This window comes from Hyla sarda, unplaced genomic scaffold, assembly GCF_029499605.1.
Source record: "Hyla sarda isolate aHylSar1 unplaced genomic scaffold, aHylSar1.hap1 scaffold_781, whole genome shotgun sequence".
Lineage (NCBI taxonomy): Eukaryota > Metazoa > Chordata > Amphibia > Anura > Hylidae > Hyla > Hyla sarda.
Window position 1 is genome coordinate 125,709 of NW_026610805.1, and position 20,060 is coordinate 145,768.

At 51.0% G+C, this 20,060-nt stretch overlaps 1 protein-coding gene across 1 annotated transcript in view; it reads left to right on the forward strand.

Annotated features, from left to right (window-relative positions):
* Positions 1-700: 700 nt before the first annotated feature.
* The window catches only part of LOC130346295 (stromal interaction molecule 1-like), a gene marked incomplete at its 3' end in the record, with an annotated part of 35,444 nt that continues 16,084 nt past the window's right edge, over positions 701-20,060 (forward strand). Inside the window, exon 1 of the mRNA XM_056554536.1 lies at positions 701-1,152. Coding sequence (XP_056410511.1) covers positions 1,044-1,152 — 109 coding nt within the window. The remainder of the gene's footprint in view (positions 1,153-20,060) is intronic.

Sequence of the window (20,060 nt, forward strand, 5' to 3'; positions counted from 1 at the left end):
TACTTTACACTACAGTTCTGTCCTCCTCTATACTTTACACTACAGTTCTGTCCTCCTCTATACTTTACACTACAGTTCTGTCCTCCTTTATACTCCAGAGTCAGATGATAACTGTGACGTCATGGCTAAGAGGACACGTCACTACATCACACGTGGTCAGTCTATGATCTATACTCACGCTTTCTTCACATTCTACAGGAAATAAGATATTTATATTAAATACAGAACATAAACCACGTGATCCACCCATATATACCGCAAAACCAGCGGCTGTACCGCGTAACCGCAGCCGTACATACTAGTGACTGATCACACCCTGCGATGTCCTGTTAATGCCGCTTTCTCACACCACGCCCACCCTCCGATTACTCGCCACTCACAATAAGTCCCGCCTATTACCACAGGCTCCGTCCTCTCTATCAATCACCGTGAGCCCCACCTATCAGATTACAACCACGCCCACATCCAAGGCCCCTCCCACTGGACTCTAATTAATTGCATTCCGCCCTCCCCCTTTGCATTCTATCAATCTAATACCTGCCACGTCAATCAGCAGCGTCTCTCCCCGCCCACCCATTCTACCACGCCCAGTCTTGACTTCCTAATCCCGCCCACTGCCTTCTCTCCTATCAGACGCTTTATGCTCAGTCCCTCCTCTTTTCGCGTCACTCATTCAGACGCCCCGCCCCCTGCGTCCTTTGCGCAGTGACGTCGGAGCTCGTCATCGGTCCTGACACTTTGTGGGCGGAGCTCGGGGAGTCGGAGCCGGGGATCTTGTGAGGAGCCGGCGGGTGATCAGTGCGGAGCAGTCGGACGGGCCGCGGGGTCACAGCTCTCGGTATCCCGTGTGGTCTTTATATAGGATATTCCCGGCAGTGAGGCAGCGCCCCCCGGTGGATGTGACTGGTAGGACACTGGTATGGACTGGCCCCTGTGGACATCGCTTTGTGGTGGGCGGGCACAGCGCCCTCTGCTGCTCCTCTGAGGTACTGTACATAGTGGAGTGCCAGCTCTTGGGCCCAGAGACCTCGTATTGAGGGGTCATGGATGTTTGGTCCCGCATCGTGGTCTGGATACTCTGCGCCTCCTTCCTCCAGCATGGACAGGCGGAGAAGCCCACCGGGGCCCCGGCCGAGGAGTCCCTGCATACAGGTGAGCCCCACACCGGGGGTCCTGACATGAGAGGGGTCCTGACCTATAGGAGAGGGGGGTCCTGACCAATAGGAGAGGGGGGTCCTGACCAATAGGAGAGGGGGGGTCCTGACCTATAGGAGAGGGGGGTCCTGACCAATAGGAGAGAGGGGTCCTGACCTATAGGAGTGGGGGGGTCCTGACCAATAGGAGAGGGGGGTCCTGACCAATAGGAGAGGGGGGTCCTGACATATTATAGGGGTCCTGACATATTATAGGGGTCCTGACATATTATAGGGGTCCTGACCTATAGGAGAGGGGGGTCCTGACCTATAGGAGTGGGGGTCCTGACCTATAGGAGTGGGGGGTCCTGACCAATAGGAGAGGGGGGTCCTGACCAATAGGAGAGGGGGGTCCTGACCTATAGGAGAGGGGGGTCCTGACCAATAGGAGAGGGGGGTCCTGACCAATAGGAGAGGGGGGTCCTGACCAATAGGAGAGGGGGGTCCTGACCAATAGGAGAGGGGGGGTCCTGACATATTATAGGGGTCCTGACCTATAGGAGTGGGGGTCCTGACCTATAGGAGTGGGGGTCCTGACCTATAGGAGTGGGGGTCCTGACCTATAGGAGTGGGGGTCCTGGGTGGTGAGGTGCGGGGCTCCTGGGTGGCGAGGCGGGGCTCCTGGGTGATGAGGCGCGGGGCTCCTGGGTGATGAGGCGCGGGGCTCCTGGGTGGCGAGGCGCGGGGCTCCTGGGTGGCGAGGCGCGGGGCTCCTGGGTGGCGAGGCGCGGGGCTCCTGGGTGGCGAGGCGCGGGGCTCCTGGGTGATGAGGCGCGGGGCTCCTGGGTGATGAGGCGCGGGGCTCCTGGGTGGCGAGGCACGGGGCTCCTGGGTGGCGAGGTGCGGGGCTCCTGGGTGGCGAGGTGTAGCTCTGGTGGTGAGTAACTCATTGTCTGTACATGGGTCCTGCACCCCACGATGGAGGGTAGCGGGTGCGGAGGATAGCGGGGGATTATGGGGCGAGTGCTGGTCCTGGTGAGCGGGGGGGATTATGGGGCGAGTGCTGGTCCTGGTGAGCGGGGGGGGGTTATGGGGCGAGTGCTGGTCCTGGTGAGCGGGGGGGATTATGGGGCGAGTGCTGGTCCTGATGAGCGGGGGGTTTATAGGGCGAGCGCTGGTCCGGTGAGCGGGGGGGATTATGGGGCGAGCGCTGGTCCTGGTGAGCGCTGGTCCTGATGAGCGGGGGGATTATAGGGCGAGCGCTGGTCCTGATGAGCGGGGGGATTATAGGGCGAGCGCTGGTCCTGATGAGCGGGGGGATTATAGGGCGAGCGCTGGTCCTGATGAGCGGGGGGATTATAGGGCGAGCGCTGGTCCTGATGAGCGGGGGGATTATAGGGCGAGCGCTGGTCCTGATGAGCGGGGGGGATTATAGGGCGAGCGCTGGTCCTGATGAGCGGGGGGATTATAGGGCGAGCGCTGGTCCTGATGAATGGGGGGATTATAGGGCGAGCGCTGGTCCCGATGAGCGGGGGGATTATAGGGCGAGCGCTGGTCCCGATGAGCGGGGGGATTATAGGGCGAGCGCTGGTCCGGTGAGCGGGGGGATTATAGGGCGAGCGCTGGTCCCGGTGAGCGGGGGGATTATAGGGCGAGCGCTGGTCCCGGTGAGCGGGGGGATTATAGGGCGAGCGCTGGTCCCGGTGAGCGGGGGGGATTATAGGGCGAGCGCTGGTCCCGGTGAGCGGGGGGATTATAGGGCGAGCGCTGGTCCCGGTGAGCGGGGGGATTATAGGGCGAGCGCTGGTCCCGGTGAGCGGGGGGATTATAGGGCGAGCGCTGGTCCCGGTGAGCGGGGGGATTATAGGGCGAGCGCTGGTCCCGGTGAGCGGGGGGATTATAGGGCGAGCGATGGTCCCGGTGAGCGGGGGGATTATAGGGCGAGCGCTGGTCCCGGTGAGCGGGGGGATTATAGGGCGAGCGCTGGTCCCGGTGAGCGGGGGGATTATAGGGCGAGCGCTGGTCCCGGTGAGCGGGGGGATTATAGGGCGAGCGCTGGTCCCGGTGAGCGGGGGATTATAGGGCGAGCGCTGGTCCCGGTGAGCGGGGGGATTATAGGGCGAGCGCTGGTCCCGGTGAGCGGGGGGATTATAGGGCGAGCGCTGGTCCCGGTGAGCGGGGGGATTATAGGGCGAGCGCTGGTCCCGGTGAGCGGGGGGATTATAGGGCGAGCGCTGGTCCCGGTGAGCGGGGGGATTATAGGGCGAGCGCTGGTCCCGGTGAGCGGGGGGGATTATAGGGCGAGCACTGGTCCCGGTGAGCGGGGGGGATTATAGGGCGAGCGCTGGTCCCGGTGAGCGGGGGGATTATAGGGCGAGCGCTGGTCCCGGTGAGCGGGGGGGATTATAGGGCGAGCGCTGGTCCTGGTGAGCGGGGGGGGGGGGTTATAGGGCGAGCGCTGTGTCTGGGGTCTGTGATCGCTGCTCCCTCCTGTGTAGATCAGATGAGGGTTGGAGGCCGGTCACATGACACCCGATACTGTCCCTGTGTTGTCTCGGCAGCAGCTGATCCCTCCCCCTGGCACTGCTGGGCTCTGTAGTTCTCCTCATGCTCTGCGCCTTCCCGTCCATTGATACTTTGTATCCACAACATTCCATCACTGCACAATGATACATAGTAACGGTGATCAGGGGGAGGGGCTAAGCCTTAAAGGGGAATCTACCATTATAATCACTTTATGGGATGGAAATGGTGGTACGGGCAGAAGTCTGGTGCCGGCCGCTCTGGTGCCGGCCGCTCTGGTGCCGGCCGCTCTGGTGCCGGCCGCTCTGGTGCCGGCCGCTCTGGTGCCGGGGACGGCATCGTGTCGCTTTACGTGACTGGTCAGACTTGTACACAGACCGGTCGCCCGACACTGATCCCGCACCGCGGCCTCTGCAGGAATTGGTGTTATGTGGGTTATTTGGAGTAATGGGAAAGGTCGCCTGTAGAGATGAGCGAACTTACAGTAAATTCGATTCGTCACGAACTTCTCGGCTCGGCAGTTGATGATTTTAGTCTGCATAAATTAGTTCAGCTTTCCGGTGCTCCCGTGGGCTGGAAAAGGTGGATACGGTCCTAGGAGACTCTTTCCAAGGACTGTATCCATCTTTTCCAGCCCACCGGAAAGCTGAACTAATTTATGCAGGACAAGCCATCAACTGCCGAGCCGAGAAGTTTGTGACGAATCAAATTTACTGTAAGTTCGCTCATCTCTAGTCGCCTGTATCCGGAGGGGCAGACTTAGGGGTACCGGCCCTTTAAGGTTCTCTGCGCCTGTTCTTCCTGCATAGACAAAACTGTAACAAACCCTCAACTGTGAGAAGTCTGATCTTTCCGCTCTCCAGCAGCTGTGGACTACTACTCCCAGCATCCATCGTCAGCTCTGCCCTGCAGTGTGGCCCTCTGGTCTTGGGTCATGTGGCTGTGCGGACCCCGGGGCCCCCGGCAGGAATGCAGCTCCAGGGATTAGTGGTTTTCTGCTGATATTTGAGGTTTTGGTCTCTAAAGCTGCTGACGGCGCAGAGCTGCACTCACTATTCTGCTGTTACATCATGTCTTATCCTCCAGAGCTGCACTCACTATTCTGCTGTTACATCATGTCTTATCCTCCAGAGCTGCACTCACTATTCTGCTGTTACATCATGTCTTATCCTCCAGAGCTGCACTCACTATTCTGCTGTTACATCATGTCTTATCCTCCAGTCACCTTCAGAGCTGCACTCACTATTCTGCTGTTACATCATGTCTTATCCTCCAGTCACCTCCAGAGCTGCACTCACTATTCTGCTGTTACATCATGTCTTATCCTCCAGTCACCTCCAGAGCTGCACTCACTATTCTGCTGTTACATCATGTCTTATCCTCCAGTCACCTCCAGAGCTGCACTCACTATTCTGCTGTTACATCATGTCTTATCCTCCAGAGCTGCACTCACTATTCTGCTGTTACATCATGTCTTATCCTCCAGAGCTGCACTCACTATTCTGCTGTTATATCATGTCTTATCCTCCAGGGCTGCACTCACTATTCTGCTGTTACATCATGTCTTATCCTCCAGAGCTGCACTCACTATTCTGCTGTTACATCATGTCTTATCCCCCAATCACCTCCAGAGTTGCACTCACTATTCTGCTGTTACATCATGTCTTATCCTCCAATCACCTCCAGAGCTGCACTCACTATTCTGCCGTTACATCACGTCTTATCCTTTAGAGCTGCACTCACTATTCTGCTGTTACATCATGCCTTATCCTCCAGAGCTGCGCTCACTCTTCTGCCATTACATCATGTCTTATCCTCCACTCGCCTCCAATCACCTCCAGTATAGGTCCTAATACTGGTGGGAACTTCTCTATAATGTCCAGTATAGGTCCTTATACCGGTATGGGGGACTTCCCTATAATGTCCAGTATAGGTCCTTATACTGGTGGGGACTTCTCTATAATGTCCAGTATAGGTCCTTATACTGGTGGGGACTTCCCTATAATGTCCAGTATAGGTCCTTATACTGGTGGGGACTTCCCTATAATGTCCAGTATAGGTCCTTATACCGGTATGGGGGCTTCTCTATAATGTCCAGTATAGGTTCTTATACAGGTATGGGGGACTTCCCTATAATGTCCAGTATAGGTCCTTATACAGGTATGGGGGACTTCCCTATAATGTCCAGTATAGGTCATTATACCAGTATGGGGACTTCCCTCCAGTATAGGTCCTTATACCGGTATGGGGACTTCCCTATAATGTCCAGTATAGGTCCTTATACCAGTATGGGGGACTTCCCTCCAGTATAGGTCCTTATACTGGTGGCGGCTTCCCTATAATGTCCAGTATAGGTTCTTATACCGGTATGGGGGACTTCCCTCCAGTAAAGGTCCTTATACTGGTGGGGACTTCTCTATAATGTCCAGTATAGGTCCTTATACCGGTATGGGGGGCTTCCCTATAATGTCCAGTATAGGTCCTTATACCAGTATCGGGGACTTCCCTATAATGTCCAGTATAGGTCCTTATACCGGTATGTGGGGCTTCCCTATAATGTCCAGTATAGGTCCTTAAACTGGTGGGGACTTCTCTATAATGTCCAGTATAGGTCCTTATATCGGTATGGGGGGCTTCCCTATAATGTCCAGTATAGGTCCTTATACCGGTATGGGGACTTCCCTATAATGTCCAGTATAGGTCCTTATACTGGTGGGGACTTCCCTATAATGTCCAGTATAGGTCCTTATACCGGTATGGGGGGCTTCCCTCCAGTATAGGTCCTTATACCGGTATGGGGCCTTCCCTATAATGTCCAGCATAGGTCCTTATACCGGTATGGGGGGCTTCCCTATAATGTCCAGTATAGGTCCTTATACCGGTATGGGGACTTCACTATAATGTCCTGTATAGGTCCTTATACCGGTATGGGGGGCTTCCCTATAATGTCCAGTATAGGTCCTTATACCGGTATGGGGGACTTCCCTATAATGTCCAGTATAGGTCCTTATACTGATGGGCACTTCCCTATAATGTCCAGTATAGGTCCTTATACCGGTGGCGGCTTCCCTATAATGTCCAGTATAGGTCCTTATACCGGTATGGGGGACTTCCCTATAATGTCCAGTATAGGTCCTTATACCGGTATGGGGGACTTCCCTATAATGTCCAGTATAGGTCCTTATACCGGTATGGGGGGCTTCTCTATAATGTCCAGTATAGGTCCTTATACTGGTGGGCACTTCCCTATAATGTCCTGTATAGGTCCTTAAACTGGTGGGGACTTCTCTATAATGTCCAGCATAGGTCCTTATACCGGTATGGGGGGCTTCCCTATAATGTCCAGTATAGGTCCTTATACCGGTATGGGGGACTTCCCTATAATGTCCAGTATAGGTCCTTATACTGGTGGGCACTTCCCTATAATGTCCAGTATAGGTCCTTATACCAGTATGGGGGGCTTCCCTATAATGTCCAGTATAGGTCCTTATACCAGTATGGGGGGCTTCCCTATAATGTACAGTATAGGTCCTTATACCAGTATGGGGGGCTTCCCTATAATGTACAGTATAGGTCCTTATACCAGTATGGGGGGCTTCCCTATAATGTCCAGTATAGGTCCTTATACCAGTATGGGGGGCTTCCCTATAATGTACAGTATAGGTCCTTATACCGGTATGGGGGGCTTCCCTATAATGTCCAGTATAGGTCCTTATACCGGTATGGGGGCTTCCCTATAATGTCCAGTATAGGTCCTTATACCAGTATGGGGGGCTTCCCTATAATGTCCAGTATAGGTCCTTATACCGGTATGGGGGGGCTTCCCTATAATGTACAGTATAGGTCCTTATACCAGTATGGGGGGCTTCCCTATAATGTCCAGTATAGGTCCTTATACTGATGGGCACTTCCCTATAATGTCCAGTATAGGTCCTTATACCGGTATGGGGGGGCTTCCCTATAATGTACAGTATAGGTCCTTATACCAGTATGGGGGGCTTCCCTATAATGTCCAGTATAGGTCCTTATACTGATGGGCACTTCCCTATAATGTCCAGTATAGGTCCTTATACCGGTATGGGGGGGCCTCCCTATAATGTACAGTATAGGTCCTTATACCAGTATGGGGGGCTTCCCTATAATGTACAGTATAGGTCCTTATACCAGTATGGGGGGCTTCCCTATAATGTCCAGTATAGGTCCTTATACCAGTATGGGGGGCTTCCCTATAATGTCCAGTATAGGTCCTTATACCGGTATGGGGGGGCTTCCCTATAATGTACAGTATAGGTCCTTATACCAGTATGGGGGGCTTCCCTATAATGTCCAGTATAGGTCCTTATACTGATGGGCACTTCCCTATAATGTCCAGTATAGGTCCTTATACCGGTATGGGGGGGCTTCCCTATAATGTACAGTATAGGTCCTTATACCAGTATGGGGGGCTTCCCTATAATGTCCAGTATAGGTCCTTATACTGATGGGCACTTCCCTATAATGTCCAGTATAGGTCCTTATACCGGTATGGGGGGGCTTCCCTATAATGTACAGTATAGGTCCTTATACCGGTATGGGGGGGCTTCCCTATAATGTACAGTATAGGTCCTTATACCGGTATGGGGGACTTCCCTATAATGTCCAGTATAGGTCCTTATACTGGTGGGCACTTCCCTATAATGTCCAGTATAGGTCCTTATACTGGTGGGCACTTCCCTATAATGTACAGTATAGGTCCTTATACCGGTATTGGGGGCTTCCCTATAATGTCCAGTATAGGTCCTTATACCGGTATCGGGACATCCCCAGTACTTGCCCCGCTGCGAGGATTACTTCCCGCCATCACCTTTGTGGGGACGCAGTGGAGCGGAACGTCACCTGTCCTGCTGTGTTATGGGATTAACCCTTCAGTATCACTCTGTACATCTCTACCGCCACGGTTGTTGGTTCTATCTCTGTAGTGGTGCAGACCCCAGTAACTGTGGGAGCAGAGAATGGAGGAAAGCCACGAGGCAGAGGAGCTGTGTACACAAAACGAGAAGGGGTGTACAACAGCGAGCGTCCGCGGCGTCAGTCACATCCTGCTCTGTGGTTTGTGGGGCGGTTATTCCGATGACTAATCCTGCAGTAATACCAGCACCAGCTGCGTCACCGGGAAGAGCGCTGATCCGGGTCAGTACAGACACCATGTAACAGCAGAATAGTGAGTGCAGCTCTGGAGGATAAGACAGGATGTAACAGCAGAATAGTGAGTGCAGCTCTGGAGGATAAGATGATGTAACAGCAGAATAGTGAGTGCAGCTCTGGAGGATAAGATGATGTAACAGCAGAATAGTGAGTGCAGCTCTGGAGGATAAGAGATGATGTAACAGCAGAATAGTGAGTGCAGCTCTGGAGGATAAGAGATGATGTAACAGCAGAATAGTGAGTGCAGCTCTGGAGGATAAGATGATGTAACAGCAGAATAGTGAGTGCAGCTCTGGAGGATAAAATGATGTAACAGCAGAATAGTGAGTGCAGCTCTGGAGGATAAGACAGGATGTAATAGCAGAATAGTGAGTGCAGCTCTGGAGGATTAGACATGATGTAACAGCAGAATAGTGAGTGCAGCTCTGGAGGATAAGACATGATGTAACAGCAGAATAGTGAGTGCAGCTCTGGAGGATAAGACATGATGTAACAGCAGAATAGTGAGTGCAGCTCTGGAGGATTAGACTTGATGTAACAGAAGAATAGTGAGGGCTGCTCTGGAGGATTAGACATGATGTAACAGGAGAATAGTGAGTGCAACTCTGGAGGATAAGACATGATATAACAGCAGAATAGTGAGTGCAGCTCTGGAGGATAAGACATGATGTAACAGCAGAATAGTGAGTGCAACTCTGGAGGATTAGACATGATGTAACAGGAGAATAGTGAGTGCAACTCTGGAGGATAAGACATGATGTAACAGCAGAATAGTGAGTGCAGCTCTGGAGGATTATACAACAGGAGAATAGTGAGTGCAACTCTGGAGGATAAGACAGGATGTAACAGCAGAATAGTGAGTGCAACTCTGCAGGATAAGACAGGATGTAACAGCAGAATAGTGAGTGCAGCTCTGGAGGATAAGACACAATGTAACAGCAGAATAGTGAGTGCAGCTCTGGAGGATAAGACACAATGTAACAGCAGAATAGTGAGTGCAGCTCTGGAGGATAAGACAGGATGTAACAGCAGAATAGTGAGTGCAGCTCTGGAGGATAAGACAGGATGTAACAGCAGAATAGTGAGTGCAGCTCTGGAGGATAAGACAGGATGTAACAGCAGAATAGTGAGTGCAGCTCTGGAGGATAAGACAGGATGTAACAGCAGACTAGTGAGTGCAGCTCTGGAGGATAAGACAGGATCTAACAGCAGAATAGTGAGTGCAGCTCTGGAGGATAAGACAGGATGTAACAGCAGAATAGTGAGTGCAGCTCTGTAGATCAGTGTGATATAGGTGGTCGTTCTGTTCTGGATCGGCCCATAGTGTATGTGGTTGTACCGGTTATAGTTTGGGTTCCCTGGCGCACGCTGTACGGTGTAGTGGACGGTGTAGTGTACGGTGTAGTGGAGTCGTGTGCACGGGACGCTCTTGGCAGCCGCCCACAGTGTATTATTGTCAAGTGGAGTCTGTGGCGGCCACATGCCAGCGTAAGCGGATCTGCGCCTTCGCCATGGAGACTGGGCCGTAAACAGCATCCGAACTAAGGCCCCCGGCCCCTCTGTCTGATCTGTACGGGGCCGACCTAGAGGATTCAGGGAAAGGGTTAAGGCAAAAATGGTACTGGAGGTCAGGAGGGGAGCGGCTCAGATTAGGGGGTCTTGAGAGAGCAGGAAGGGAGTGGCCCGGGGTTAGGGGGTCCTGAGAGATCAGGAGGGCAGTGGCCGGGGTTAGGGGGTCCTGAGGGGTCAGGAGGGCAGTGGCCGGGGTTAGGGGGTCCTAAAAGGTCATGAGGGGAGTCGCCGGGGTTAGGGGATCCTGAGAGTGCAGGAGGGGAGCAGGAGCCACGCAGAAGTATGTAGTGTGTGGCCCCTGGGGCTCTTTTCCCACGATCCCCCGCTCCCTTTGTTTTCTCCCCATCGGATGCTGTCGATGCCAAATACTTGTGGTGGCCTTTATTAATAGATGAAGGAGGCGGAAGCTGCTCCGGGCGGCAGTCAGGGGCCCTACGTGTTTCTCTGGTTGTCACCTCCTGCAGCAGCTGACGCCTCCGGCCCCTGTGTATACAGCTGCTACCCGTCCTCAGGGGTTGGGACAGGAGCTCGGACAGGTGGTTGGGACAACGTTCCCTACAGTCCTTTCCCCTTGTCTTATGATGAAGACCAGGGGTCCTGCTGCTGGGACCCCCTGAATATAGACCATTTACACCAGCAGGATGTCCATTCACAAGCTCTGTCTGTATCTCCTCTGTACATGACCTGTGTACACAGAACGAGCTCTGTCTGTATCTCCTCTGTACATGACCTGTGTACACAGAACGAGCTCTGTCTGTATCTCCTCTGTACATGACCTGTGTACACAGAACGAGCTCTGTCTGTATCTCCTCCTCTGTACATGACCTGTGTACACAGAACGAGCTGTCTGTATCCTCTCCTCTGTACATGACCTGTGTACACAGAACGAGCTCTGTCTGTATATCCTCTGTACATGACCTGTGTACACAGAACGAGCTCTGTCTATGTCCTCTGTACATGACCTGTGTACACAGAACGAGCTCTGTCTATGTCCTCTGTACATGACCTGTGTACACAGAACGAGCTCTGTCTGTATATCCTCTGTACATGACCTGTGTACACGGATCGAGCTCTGTCTATGTCCTCTGTACATGACCTGTGTACACAGAACGAGCTCTGTCTGTATCTCCTCTGTACATGACCTGTGTATACAGAACGAGCTCTGTCTGTATCCCCTCATCTGTACATGACCTGTGTACACAGAACAAGCTGTCTGTATCTCCTCCTCTGTACATGACCTGTGTACACAGAACAAGCTCGGTCTGTATCTCCTCTGTACATGACCTGTGTACACAGAACAAGCTGTCTGTATCTCCTCTGTACATGACCTGTGTACACAGAACGAGCTCTGTCTGTATCTCCTCTGTACATGACCTGTGTACACAGAACGAGCTCTGTCTGTATCCCCTCCTCTGTACATGACCTGTGTACACAGAACGAGCTCTGTCTGTATCCTCTCCTCTGTACATGACCTGTGTACACAGAACAAGCTCTTTCTGTATATCCTCCTCTGTACATGACCTGTGTACACAGAACGAGCTGTCTGTATCTCCTCTGTACATGACCTGTGTACACAGAACAAGCTGTCTGTATCTCCTCTGTACATGACCTGTGTACACAGAACAAGCTGTCTGTATCTCCTCTGTACATGACCTGTGTACACCGAACAAACGCTGTCTGTATCCTCTCCTCTGTACATGACCTGTGTACACAGAACGAGCTCTGTCTGTATCTCCTCTGTACATGACCTGTGTACACAGAACGAGCTGTCTGTATCCTCTCCTCTGTACATGACCTGTGTACACAGAACGAGCTCTGTCTGTATCTCCTCCTCTGTACATGACCTGTGTACACAGAACAAGCTCTTTCTGTATCTCCTCTGTACATGACCTGTGTACACAGAACAAGCTGTCTGTATCTCCTCTGTACATGACCTGTGTACACAGAACGAGCTCTGTCTGTATCCCCTCCTCTGTACATGACCTGTGTACACAGAACGAGCTCTGTCTGTATCTCCTCTGTACATGGCCTGTGTACACAGAACGAGCTGTCTGTATCCTCTCCTCTGTACATGACCTGTGTACACAGAACAAGCTCTGTCTGTATATCCTCTGTACATGACCTGTGTACACAGATCGAGCTCTGTCTATGTCCTCTGTACATGACCTGTGTACACAGAATGAGCTCTGTCTGTATCTCCTCTGTACATGACCTGTGTACACAGAACGAGCTCTGTCTTTATCTCCTCTGTACATGGCCTGTGTACACAGAACAAGCTGTCTGTATCTCCTCTGTACATGACCTGTGTACACAGAACAAGCTCGGTCTGTATCTCCTCTGTACATGACCTGTGTACACAGAACAAGCTTGGTCTGTATCTCCTCTGTACATGACCTGTGTACACAGAACAAGCTGTCTGTATCTCCTCTGTACATGACCTGTGTACACAGAACGAGCTCTCTGTATCTCCTCTGTACATGACCTGTGTACACAGAACAAGCTCGGTCTGTATCTCCTCTGTACATGACCTGTGTACACAGAACAAGCTCGGTCTGTATCTCCTCTGTACATGACCTGTGTACACAGAACAAGCTGTCTGTATCTCCTCTGTACATGACCTGTGTACACAGAACGAGCTCTGTCTGTATCTCCTCTGTACATGACCTGTGTACACAGAACGAGCTCTGTCTGTATCTCCTCCTCTGTACATGACCTGTGTACACAGAACGAGCTCTGTCTGTATCCCCTCCTCTGTACATGACCTGTGTACACAGAACGAGCTCTGTCTGTATCTCCTCTGTACATGACCTGTGTACACAGAACGAGCTCTGTCTGTATCTCCTCCTCTGTACATGACCTGTGTACACAGAACGAGCTCTTTCTGTATCTCCTCTGTACATGACCTGTGTACACAGAACGAGCTCTGTCTGTATCCCCTCCTCTGTACATGACCTGTGTACACAGAACGAGCTCTGTCTGTATCTCCTCTGTACATGGCCTGTGTACACAGAACGAGCTGTCTGTATCCTCTCCTCTGTACATGACCTGTGTAAACAGAACGAGCTCTGTCTGTATATCCTCTGTACATGACCTGTGTACACAGATCGAGCTCTGTCTATGTCCTCTGTACATGACCTGTGTACACAGAATGAGCTCTGTCTGTATCTCCTCTGTACATGACCTGTGTACACAGAACAAGCTCTGTCTATGTCCTCTGTACATGACCTGTGTACACAGAACGAGCTCTGTCTGTATATCCTCCTCTGTACATGACCTGTGTACACAGAACGAGCTCTGTCTGTATCCTCTGTGCATGACCTGTGTACACAGAATGAGCTCTGTCTGTATCCTCTGTACATGACCTGTGTACACAGAACGAGCTATCTGTATCCCCTCATCTGTACATGACCTGTGTACTCAGAACAAGCTGTCTGTATCTCCTCTGTACATGACCTGTGTACACAGAACGAGCTCTGTCTGTATACCCTCCTCTGTACATGACCTGTGTACACAGAACGAGCTCTCTGTATCTCCTCTGTACGTGACCTGTGTACACAGAACGAGCTCTGTCTGTATCCTCTGTACATGACCTGTGTACACAGAACGAGCTATCTGTATCCCCTCATCTGTACATGACCTGTGTACTCAGAACAAGCTGTCTGTATCTCCTCTGTACATGACCTGTGTACACAGAACGAGCTCTGTCTGTATACCCTCCTCTGTACATGACCTGTGTACACAGAACGAGCTCTCTGTATCTCCTCTGTACGTGACCTGTGTACACAGAACGAGCTCTGTCTGTATCCTCTGTACATGACCTGTGTACACAGAACGAGCTCTGTCTGTATCGCCTCTATACATGACCTGTGTACACAGAACGAGCTATCTGTATCCCCTCATCTGTACATGACCTGTGTACACAGAACAAGCTGTCTGTATCTCCTCTGTACATGACCTGTGTACACAGAACGAGCTCTGTCTGTATCCCCTCCTCTGTACATGACCTGTGTACACAGAACGAGCTCTGTCTGTATCCCCTCCTCTGTACATGACCTGTGTACACAGAACGAGCTCTGTCTGTATCTCCTCTGTACATGACCTGTGTACACAGAACAAGCTCGGTCTGTATCTCCTCTGTACATGACCTGTGTACACAGAACAAGCTGTCTGTATCTCCTCTGTACATGACCTGTGTACACAGAACGAGCTCTCTGTATCTCCTCTGTACATGACCTGTGTACACAGAACAAGCTCGGTCTGTATCTCCTCTGTACATGACCTGTGTACACAGAACAAGCTCGGTCTGTATCTCCTCTGTACATGACCTGTGTACACAGAACAAGCTGTCTGTATCTCCTCTGTACATGACCTGTGTACACAGAACGAGCTCTGTCTGTATCTCCTCTGTACATGACCTGTGTACACAGAACGAGCTCTGTCTGTATCTCCTCCTCTGTACATGACCTGTGTACACAGAACGAGCTCTGTCTGTATCCCCTCCTCTGTACATGACCTGTGTACACAGAACGAGCTCTGTCTGTATCTCCTCTGTACATGACCTGTGTACACAGAACGAGCTCTGTCTGTATCTCCTCCTCTGTACATGACCTGTGTACACAGAACAAGCTCTTTCTGTATCTCCTCTGTACATGACCTGTGTACACAGAACGAGCTCTGTCTGTATCCCCTCCTCTGTACATGACCTGTGTACACAGAACGAGCTCTGTCTGTATCTCCTCTGTACATGGCCTGTGTACACAGAACGAGCTGTCTGTATCCTCTCCTCTGTACATGACCTGTGTAAACAGAACGAGCTCTGTCTGTATATCCTCTGTACATGACCTGTGTACACAGATCGAGCTCTGTCTATGTCCTCTGTACATGACCTGTGTACACAGAATGAGCTCTGTCTGTATCTCCTCTGTACATGACCTGTGTACACAGAACAAGCTCTGTCTATGTCCTCTGTACATGACCTGTGTACACAGAACGAGCTCTGTCTGTATATCCTCCTCTGTACATGACCTGTGTACACAGAACGAGCTGTCTGTATCCTCTGTGCATGACCTGTGTACACAGAATGAGCTCTGTCTGTATCCTCTGTACATGACCTGTGTACACAGAACGAGCTATCTGTATCCCCTCATCTGTACATGACCTGTGTACTCAGAACAAGCTGTCTGTATCTCCTCTGTACATGACCTGTGTACACAGAACGAGCTCTGTCTGTATACCCTCCTCTGTACATGACCTGTGTACACAGAACGAGCTCTCTGTATCTCCTCTGTACGTGACCTGTGTACACAGAACGAGCTCTGTCTGTATCCTCTGTACATGACCTGTGTACACAGAACGAGCTATCTGTATCCCCTCATCTGTACATGACCTGTGTACTCAGAACAAGCTGTCTGTATCTCCTCTGTACATGACCTGTGTACACAGAACGAGCTCTGTCTGTATACCCTCCTCTGTACATGACCTGTGTACACAGAACGAGCTCTCTGTATCTCCTCTGTACGTGACCTGTGTACACAGAACGAGCTCTGTCTGTATCCTCTGTACATGACCTGTGTACACAGAACGAGCTCTGTCTGTATCGCCTCTATACATGACCTGTGTACACAGAACGAGCTATCTGTATCCCCTCATCTGTACATGACCTGTGTACACAGAACAAGCTGTCTGTATCTCCTCTGTACATGACCTGTGTACACAGAACGAGCTCTGTCTGTATCCCCTCCTCTGTACATGACCTGTGTACACAGAACGAGCTCTGTCTGTATCTCCTCTGTACATGACCTGTGTACACAGAACGAGATGTCTGTATCCTCTCCTCTGGACATGACCTGTGTACACAGAACGAGCTCTGTCTGTATCCTCTACTCTGTACATGACCTGTGTACACAGAACGAGCTCTGTCTGTATCTCCTCTGTACATGACCTGTGTACACAGAACGAGCTCTGTCTGTATCTCCTCTGTACATGGCCTGTGTACACAGAACGAGCTGTCTGTATCCTCTCCTCTGGACATGACCTGTGTACACAGAACGAGCTCTGTCTGTATCCTCTCCTCTGTACATGACCTGTGTACACAGAACGAGCTGTCTGTATATCCTCTGTACATGACCTGTGTACACAGAACGAGCTCTGTCTATGTCCTCTGTACATGACCTGTGTACACATGATGAGCTCTGTCCTCTGTACATGACCTGTGTACACAGAACGAGCTCTGTCTGTATCTCCTCTGTACATGACCTGTGTACACAGAACGAGCTCTGTCTGTATCTCCTCCTCTGTACATAACCTGTGTACACAGAACGCGCTGTCTGTATCTCCTCTGTACATGACCTGTGTACACAGAACGAGCTCTGTCTGTATCTCCTCCTCTGTACATGACCTGTGTACACAGAACGAGCTCTGTCTGTATCCCCTCCTCTGTACATGACCTGTGTACACAGAACGAGCTGTCTGTATCCTCTCCTCTGTACATGACCTGTGTACACAGAACGCGCTCTGTCTGTATCCCCTCCTCTGTACATGACCTGTGTACACAGAACGAGCTCTGTCTGTATCCCCTCCTCTGTACGTGACCTGTGTACACAGAACAAGCTCTGTCTGTATCTCTTCTGGACATGACCTGTGTACACAGAACGAGCTCTGTCTGTATCCTCTCCTCTGTACATGACCTGTGTACACAGAACGAGCTCTGTCTTTATCTCCTCTGTACATGGCCTGTGTACACAGAACAAGCTGTCTGTATCTCCTCTGTACATGACCTGTGTACACAGAACGAGCTGTCTGTATATCCTCTGTACATGACCTGTGTACACAGAACGAGCTCTGTCTGTCCTCTGTACATGACCTGTGTACACATGATGAACTCTGTCCTCTGTACATGACCTGTGTACACAGAACGAGCTGTTTGTATCTCCTCCTCTGTACATAACCTGTGTACACAGAACGCGCTGTCTGTATCTCCTCTGTACATGACCTGTGTACACAGAACAAGCTCTGTCTATGTCCTCTGTACATGACCTGTGTACACAGAACGAGCTCTGTCTGTATATCCTCCTCTGTACATGACCTGTGTACACAGAACGAGCTCTGTCTGTATCTCCTCTGTACATGACCTGTGTACACAGAACGAGCTCTGTCTGTATCCCCTCCTCTGTACATGACCTGTGTACTCAGAACAAGCTGTCTGTATCTCCTCTGTACATGACCTGTGTACACAGAACGAGCTGTCTGTATCCCCTTCTCTGTACACGACCTGTGTACACAGATTGAGCTATCTGTATCCCCTCCTCTGTACATGACCTGTGTACACAGAACGAGCTCTGTCTGTATCTCCTCTGTACGTGCCCTGTGTACACAGAAAGAGCTCTGTCTATGTCCTCTGTACATGACCTGTGTACACAGAACGAGCTCTGTCTGTATCTCCTCTGTACATGACCTGTGTATACAGAACGAGCTCTGTCTGTATCTCCTCCTCTGTACATGACCTGTGTACACAGAACGAGCTCTGTCTGTATATCCTCCTCTGTACATGACCTGTGTACACAGAACGAGCTCTGTCTGTATATCCTCCTCTGTACATGACCTGTGTACACAGAACAAACTCTGTCTGTATATCCTCTGTACATGACCTGTGTACACAGAACGAGCTCTGTCTGTATCTCCTCTGTACATGACCTGTGTACACAGAACGCGCTCTGTCTGTATCTCCTCTGTACATGACCTGTGTACACAGAACGAGCTCTGTCTGTATCCCCTCCTCTGTACATGACCTGTGTACACAGAACGAGCTGTCTGTATCCTCTCCTCTGTACATGACCTGTGTACACAGAACGAGCTCTGTCTGTATCTCCTCTGTACATGACCTGTGTACACAGAACGAGCTCTGTCTGTATCTTCTCTGTACGTGACCTGTGTACACAGAACAAGCTCTGTCTGTATCTCCTCTGTACATGACCTGTGTACACAGAACGAGCTGTCTGTATATCCTCTGTGCATGACCTGTGTACACAGAACGAGCTCTGTCTATGTCCTCTGTACATGACCTGTGTACACATGATGAGCTCTGTCCTCTGTCCTCTGTACATGACCTGTGTACACAGAATGAGCTCTGTCTGTATATCCTCCTCTGTACATAACCTGTGTACACAGAACGCGCTGTCTGTATCTCCTCTGTACATGACCTGTGTACACAGAACGAGCTCTGTCTGTATCTCCTCCTCTGTACATAACCTGTGTACACAGAACGAGCTGTTTGTATCTCCTCTGTACATGACCTGTGTACACAGAACGAGCTCTGTCTGTATCTCCTCCTCTGTACATAACCTGTGTACACAGAACGCGCTGTCTGTATCTCCTCTGTACATGACCTGTGTACACAGAACGAGCTCTGTCTGTATCTCCTCTGTACATGACCTGTGTACACAGAACGAGCTCTGTCTGTATCTCCTCTGTACATGACCTGTGTACACAGAACGAGCTCTGTCTGTATCTCCTCTGTACATGACCTGTGTACACAGAACGAGCTCTGTCTGTATATCCTCCTCTGTACATGACCTGTGTACACAGAACGAGCTCTGTCTGTATATCCTCCTCTGTACATGACCTGTGTACACAGAACGAGCTCTGTCTGTATCCCCTCCTCTGTACATGACCTGTGTACTCAGAACAAGCTGTCTGTATCTCCTCTGTACATGACCTGTGTACACAGAACGAGCTGTCTGTATCCCCTCCTCTGTACATGACCTGTGTACACAGAACGAGCTCTGTCTGTATCCCCTCCTCTGTACATGACCTGTGTACACAGATTGAGCTATCTGTATCCCCTCCTCTGTACATGACCTGTGTACACAGAACAAGCTCTGTCTGTATCTCCTCTGTACGTGCCCTGTGTACACAGAAAGAGCTCTGTCTATGTCCTCTGTACATGACCTGTGTACACAGAACGAGCTCTGTCTGTATCTCCTCTGTACATGACCTGTGTATACAGAACGAGCTCTGTCTGTATCTCCTCCTCTGTACATGACCTGTGTACACAGAACGAGCTCTATCTGTATCCCCTCCTCTGTACATGACCTGTGTACACAGAACGAGCTCTGTCTGTATCTCCTCCTCTGTACATGACCTGTGTACACAGAACGAGCTCTGTCTGTATAGCCTCCTCTGTACATGACCTGTGTACACAGAACGAGCTCTGTCTGTATATCCTCCTCTGTACATGACCTGTGTACACAGAACAAGCTCTGTCTGTATATTCTCTATACATGACCTGTGTACACAGAACGAGCTCTGTCTGTATCTCCTCTGTACATGACCTGTGTACACAGATCGAGCTCTGTCTGTATCCCCTCCTCTGTACATGACCAGTGTACACAGAACGAGCTGTCTGTATCCTCTCCTCTGTACATGACCTGTGTACACAGAACGAGCTCTGTCTGTATCCTCTACTCTGTACATGACCTGTGTACACAGAACGAGCTCTGTCTGTATCCTCTCCTCTGTACATGGCCTGTGTACACAGAACGAGCTGTCTGTATCTCCTCTGTACATGACCTGTGTACACAGAATGCGCTCTGTCTGTATCTCCTCTGTACATGACCTGTGTACACAGAACGAGCTCTGTCTGTATCCCCT